This window comes from Curcuma longa, unplaced genomic scaffold (assembly GCF_044706935.1).
Source record: "Curcuma longa cultivar G26 ecotype Majalengka, Jawa Barat unplaced genomic scaffold, ITB_CL_G26_1.1 contig_28439, whole genome shotgun sequence".
In the NCBI taxonomy this organism is placed as follows: domain Eukaryota; kingdom Viridiplantae; phylum Streptophyta; class Magnoliopsida; order Zingiberales; family Zingiberaceae; genus Curcuma; species Curcuma longa.
The window spans coordinates 1-7426 of NW_027433706.1; the positions used below are offsets into that span (position 1 = coordinate 1).

General features: G+C 40.8%; 1 protein-coding gene across 1 annotated transcript; it reads right to left on the reverse strand.

Annotated features, from left to right (window-relative positions):
- Positions 1-5307: 5307 nt before the first annotated feature.
- Positions 5308-6980, reverse strand: LOC141819250 (1-aminocyclopropane-1-carboxylate synthase 1-like). The gene is made up of 4 exons (XM_074706593.1): positions 6825-6980; positions 6597-6728; positions 6359-6519; positions 5308-6277 (listed from the first exon to the last, which is right to left on the reverse strand). Exons 1-4 carry the CDS (start codon positions 6978-6980, stop codon positions 5308-5310), a joined length of 1419 nt encoding a protein of 472 aa, XP_074562694.1.
- Positions 6981-7426: the final 446 nt, after the last annotated feature.

Below are 7426 nucleotides of genomic sequence, written 5' to 3' on the forward strand. Positions count from 1 at the left end.
TAATTTACTCTTAACTATTAACATGCAATGGTTGAGATTGAATCAATGTGATTCTATGGATCATAAAGGAGCTGAATCAATGACATTCTATGGATGCACAAGGAGCCTTCACATGAATTTAGTGTTCATAGTAGTTTTTTTTTTTTCTCTTGGAAATTAATTGTACTATTTCATTTAATTAAATATATATATATATATATATATATATATATATATATATATATATATATATATAAAAAATTAAAAAAAAACTAGTATATACATATTTTTACCATGAGACGTTAAATCTCTTCCAATAATATCATTATATGCATTTAAACTCTTAATCTTTAGTAAAATGCTGCCAAGGTTGAATTTGTTTGACAATCTTTGTCGGAGAGAGCTGAGTGACCGAGTGGCCGACTGCCGAGAGCCGAGTGACCGAGTCTGACCGACTACAGAGAGCCGAGTGGCCGAGTGCCCGACTAGCGAGAGCAAACTGTCGAGAGGCGAGTGACCGACTGTCGAGAGCCGAGTGCCCGACAGCCGAGAGCCGAGTGTTGAGTGGCCGACTGTCGAGAGCCGAGTGGCCGAAAAGGATGATGTCAAGGCCTGCGTTCAACGTAGTTTCCTTAAAATAGATTCGTCCCCTTAGAGGTCACGACGGACGTTTGTTTCCCAGGATATAACGCAGGACCGGCAAAATGATCAAACACATATCGTTATTGGCGAACCGATTACACCCAAAGATTATCTATCACCGGAGAGGGGATGCAGAGAAAAGAAAACGATCATCTTCTTCCTCTTTTATAACACATCTCTCATTAATATTCAATTAATGATATAATTAAGGGATTAATGGTTTGATTTGAAATGTTAATAATAATACTCAAATGATGCATGTTAGTTGATCTGCTTGGGCAAATTATGGCAAATTATGCCCTGATAAGTCATACATTCGACGCACACAAGTCACCTTGTGGTTAGTGATTAGTGCAATCCAAGCCTTAGATTTGCACCCCTACGCACCCACGCATGAGAGAGAGTCTCTCTCCAAGCATTTGTTCACAACATCCATGCTTGTGATACAATATAAACCAACCAAGTTGCCCCTCAACTACCAATGTGATACTAAACTCTTCTATATGAGGGTTTTCTCCATCCTTCCATTTCCTTATTTCCATTCACATTTCCAACCAAATTATGCCAAGATAACCAAATGACACACTTCAAAAACAATAGTCTTTACCGCGCGTGCCTCGTATTTGGATTCTCTCCTCACTTACACCGAGTGAAAATTCCAACTCAATGAAGCTTTGTGCGAAAGATACTTTGGAATTTGAACTAACTATCCTCAAAAGTGATTTATTTAGTTCATGGAAATGACATCTAAGTCCCGACTTATAAGACCATACAAAATAAATGATCGTTTAAATTTGCATATCAAAGATCCTTGAAAAAGAACAAGGTAAATGTATATTTGATCGATCCGACTCAAAATATTGATTATGGCTTATGATTACATTGTTCGATCACTTTCAAGCCATATGATGTTTTCTTCTTCATTTAGATTATTGGAAGGTCATAGAGAGGTCCTCTATAAAAAAAATGATAAATCCCAGTCAGTCTCATAAACTCAATATCCGGTCCCACGGAAGTTTCCCATCGACCACTAGGGTAAATCGAGAAGCGCATAAGGCGGCCAATCCAGATTTCCCCAGAGAGGTCCTCAAATTCCCACGGAAGTTTCCCACCGACCACCAGGGAAGGTCATAGTCAATTCAGATGCCAGCATCCTTTGATTGTGTTATATATATATATATATAAAAGCACCATTAAATCACAACCCAAGTGTTACATCATTCTCATGATAAATCTCAACTCACTCAATCCCTGGGGGTGACCGGCCCGGTCCCACGGAAATTTCCCACCGACCACCAGGGTAAATCGGGAAGCGTATACGGTGGCCAATCCAGATGCCCAGCATCCTTTGATTGCGTTCCCCATTTGGAGGAAAATTCCTGCAAATACGTCGTAGCTGAGGATCGAATCGTGAGTCCCTAGGTCACAATCCGGATGTCCTACTGTTGCACCATTGCCTCAGGGACGAGAGGTCCTCTATAAAAATCTATGTGAGGTGGCCCTCGATAGAAATTAATCACATTCCAAAAGTGGGTTGATTAAACAAGATAGAACAAGCGCCGACAATTTGACTTGTAGTTGCAAGTCAAAGAAAGATGAGAGACTACGTAACAAAGTCAAAATTAACTTTCTTTGAGTATACACAATCCAATTTTCTAGGTGGAAAGGCCACATTTATTTAACCCCTGTCGACATAAATGAACGTGTAAAAATTCAACTCAAAGTACTATCACATTAATCATTGTAGAGGTAGTTCATTATTTCCATGTAGTGCACTTTGACTTTAGACGTTGACATTTTACCAAAAAAAGATGGTAAGATGATTTCGATATCTTAGTGTTCACACTCTCAATTGTATTTGATAAATTAAAGGTTTTAATTCGTATAACAATCAATGGCGGAGTCGATCCGGTTGATTTACCCAGGCTGATCCGAACTCTTGGGTTACACCGACAGTATACTCTCGGCTATCTCTTAAATTTTTTTTCTTCGATCTAAATCCATTTTTTTTCTTTTCATGGCCGTCGGATCCTGCGAGCTATAGACGTGGCTCCGCCCGTGATAACAATTGGTATTTGATAGAAGGAGTTTAATTTTATTGCTCCCATGCATTTCAAATGAAAATTTATTTTACATTATGCTTCATTTCAGCAAAAGGTGGCCACGATGGAGGAGGGCATTGCCTCGACTTCTCCGAGATTCGACCTTTGCCCACTTCAACAACTCTGTTCCGTCATAACCAATTCAACTATGCCCCGAGAACTACATTAATATGCTTCATTGAAGTTTGAAGAGGAATCTCGATGCAACAATAAAATTGATGTAGTGTAAATAGGAAATCAAGCCGCTCGTAAATTATTCAGATTTCGGTTTAAAAAAATCATTCAATTAAGTTATCGAACTAAGCTCGAGCCTAATTTCAAACTCAAAAAAATATTATCGAGTCGAACTCGAGCTTAAGAGTATTTAATTTGTTATCTCGTGAAGAATATATTTGTTAAGAGGCTCACAAATATGTTCATTAAGGGGCTCATATATTAATGAACATATCTAAGCTCGTTTAAATGAATCATTTTCGAATTGAACTTGAGTTGTTCGCGAATTAGTTAATTTCATTATGAGCCGAACTCGAACTTAAGAATTAAAACTCGAATCGAACTCAAACAGAACTCGAGTTTAGGAAAAACGAACTGAGCTTAAGCTCAAGCCACTTATTGTTCCACTTGGGTCGATTCAATTACACCCTTATATGTGACCTAGAGATTACAGATTTGAGTCTCGAAAATAGTCTTTTATAAAATAAAATAAAATTGCGTATACAAAATCTCCGGAACCTCACATTGGTAGGAACTTTATACATCAGGTTTTATACGTTGGTGTGTGTGTGTCAGTGAGAGATGATTTAAAATATTTGTCCCCATTTGTATATATCATATCAAATATCTGTTTGATATACTAAATAAACTCTACAAATATTTAAAACGCTTTTGAAGCTATATACTAAACTCTATGCATGTCTTTAGCTTGTACAAGTTGCTAGACTTAGGATGCAATGAGCATAATATAACAGAGAAGGAAGAATTGATATAGTAATAATATAGGAAAAGGGAAAAAAAATCTACAACCCTAGCTTTAGGAATAAAGACATGATGAATCAAGAAGTTACTTAGTTAGCAATAACAAGAGCCAATTGTCGAGCCCCGCGTAGTAAGATCTCGCAAGTAAGTGATATATGGTCTAGAGGTACAACAAGTTCATCATGGGAGATGAACTACTCCATTATCATATCTTCTTAATCATCTCGACCAAATTGATTGTTTGAGACTTGTTCTCATATGAGGAGCTCTATGATGCACTAATCAAACTTTGCGAATAAATGTCCAATATGAAATTTTAACATGTGACCTAGAGCCTAATGTACTTGGATAAATTTCATACAAAAAGGTTGATGAATGTCCTATAAGTCAACACCAACTTAATATTGTTCAAAGATTTGTGGGGTGTGGTCCTTGAAATGCTATACTCCAAATTGTTATCCCATCTAAAGGTCACTTGTAAACAATAAATATGTCCCTACTTCTCGATAAGCCTTCTTAACGATCACAATAAATATGTCCCTACAAGTATCAGACACTTGTGAGCTAGTTAACTTTTTGCGAGCTAGTTATGAGAAATTAAAATCTTTTCCTATTTCTCCACAAGCCTGATGTTCATTAGTCGACTACTAAAGCATCCATGAAAATTAAAATTAATATAATTATATTTTAAATTCACAAAATTGAGAGAAGATATGCCCCTCACAATTAAAATCCCGATAACTCTAAGGTTGTTATTATTATTTTAGTACATATAGCGGATAGGTCTCTTTACACAATGGGATTTCATTCAAAGTGAGCAACCATTTTAGACAAAATCAATCTCTTGGTTTTACTTTACATTTTAAATTATCAAAAGAGTGAAGATACATTTTAAGTAGGGTGAAAAATGATTGATACATCCAAAACTTTTTTTAAAACAATTGTAAATACAAATAGTGGCTCAATGTTTATGGTAGTACCAAACTAAACAAAAAAAATCATAAAGTTGGAGATGACTCTTCATAACTTATCAACTATAAGTGCTTGTTTTTTAGTTTTGACAAGATTTATAATGGTCTCAAAACTATCTATAAAGAAATTTATTTTGTCATAAAGTTCCATGACAGAAGAGATATAATAATGTTTATTTTGAAGTCAAAAGACAACAAACAACTTGCCACTTTTTATCCAATAATATTTAAGACAATCTCAAAACTATCATAAAGTCATTACTGATATTATTATACAGTGCAAATCATAACTACAAATTATTGGAGATGACTCCATCTACAAACAAGATAAAAGAGGCATAGTAATGATTATTTTGAAGTTTCTTCCAACAATCTACTCTCCACATGAAAGACAAACAAACTACAGGGTTGTCAAGTACAAAGGCTCAAAACCAGCTGCTCCCCACATGAAACCTTGGGCACTTCCAAATCAATGCTCCAAGAAAGAAGAAAAAAAAACTCTAAAAATGGAGAAACTATACTGCATGATCTTTCTGTTCAAAAGAAACAGGGAAGAACAGAAGATGATGGACATATTTATACTGACATGCACGTTCACACTAAGTATGATGTCTATGGATATATAAATTTATAATTAACTAATATCCTCTCTCAGACCACTGGCGATCGCGTGACGACGATAGGCCCACCATCCACCTCGCGAAGCTAATCGGTCCCCTCGGTAGGCCGCGGGCTCCGCGGCCGCCGCATCGGCTGGAGGAGGCGACAAAATCTTGGAGGCGCTGCATGGCGACGTCGAGGGTCTCCGCCGACATGTTGGCGAAGCAAACGCGGAACCATCCGGGATCGTCGCAGTGGCACGACGACCCCGGCGAGATGTTGAGGCCCACCTCGTACACCACCTTCCGCCACAGCTCCATCTCCCCTTCGAAGGTGTCGGCGAGCAGAAGGTGCCGCATGTCGACCCAGCAGAAGAGCCCCGCGTTGCTGTCCAGGCACTCCACGCCGGCGCGGCGGAGCCCCTCCACGAGCCGGCCGTGCCGCTCCGCGATCCTCTTCTTGTTCTCCACCACGTAGCGCGCGGTGAAGCCGTTGTCGGAGAGCAGAGCCGCGAGGAGGAACTGCGTCTGCGAGGAGACAAGGCCGAAGCTAGACATCTTGGTAGCGGCTGCCACCACCTCCGGGTTGGCGGAGTAGAGCGCGCCCACGCGGAAGCCCGGGAGGCCGAGGTCCTTGGAGAGGCTGTACACGACGTGGACGCGGTCGGCGAGGTCGACATTCAGGGGATGCGCCCGCATGGCCTCGAGGACGCTGACGAAGGCCGGGGAGCCGGCGAAGGCGGTGCCGGAGTAGATTTCGTCGCTGATGAGGTGGATGTCCTTAGCGAGGGCGAAATCGAGGAGGGTGCGGAGTTCGGCGTGGGTGAGGGAGGTGCCGAGCGGGTTGGAAGGGTTGGTGACGAGGATTCCCTTCACGCTCAGGCCCTGTTTGCGCGCTTGCTGGTAGGCTTTCTCCACGGCGCGGTTGGTGATGCGGAAGCCGTTGGAGCTGGAGCAGTGGATGGGGACGATTTCGGCGCCGGTTCGCCATTTCAGATCCCGGTCGAATCTATTCAAATATAAAAAATAATAATAATAATAATACATGGATTATTCTTAATTAGTGAGGCTAATGATTATAATTAATTACCCTGGGTAGTAGGGAGTAGGGAGAAGGAATGCTTCGCCGGGCTCAGCTAGGCAGAAGATGAGAGTCTCGTTGGCGGAGGTGGAGCCGGCGGTGAGGACGAGGTTGCGCCACTGCAATTCCACCTTGTTTCCTCTCAGTTGGCCCATGAAATTAGCCAATGCCTGCATTAAACGAAGGCGATCGATATATATAATTACGCGTGAATCATGATGAACTAAATATGAGTTTACGTGTGTACTTTCTTGAAGTGGGGAAGGCCGTGATAGTCCTGGAAAAGAGCGAGCTCGCGGAACACGAGGGCACCGTCCCGCCTGAGTCCGGCGGCGTCGGGGTGGCGTTCCAGCCACGACTCGATGAGATCGAAGGAGAGCTGCAATTAATTAATGGAAATTGAGGATAATGATCGATTTGAGAAGAAGACTAATTAATTAATGCATGCACATATATACAGTGTGGGAAAACGAACCTGGTTCTCTGCGAGACCCATTTGGATGATGCCGGTGGGATTAGTGCTTGGATCATACGGGTTCTTCTCATACTCCTGCCACCCCAGGAAGTAGGAGGAGTCCTGGCCATGGGCGTTGCATGCAGCCTTCCTAGAGAGCAGCAACATTTGAGCCATTATATTTCTGTCAAAGATGAGAAGATGAAGGTTGGGAAGGGGTCGGAGAAGGGAGAAGACAGAGAGGCTTGTTGGTGTAGTAGCTTGCAGGGGGGCATTGGATATATAGGGAGTGCCAAAGACAGAATTAATACTCACTGAAGATTCAACCCCACACCATTGACTGACATAAAATTAAACAACTCAAATTCCGAATCTACTTAACCATGGGATAGCATATATAAGATGATATAATTAAAAGTAAGCTAACAAATAAAAAGGAAATCTAAAACTTTGTGGGATGATTTATGAGGATTATTAATACACCAATTAAACTACCTATTTAATCATCCTGGCATGCATCTTCATTTCATTTGAGTTTGTTAAGTGAATGAGCAGTATAAAAGATTTGGTGGGCTCTACCCACTACTTGCAGCGTGATGGGCCTCCAATTGACTAGTAAAGGA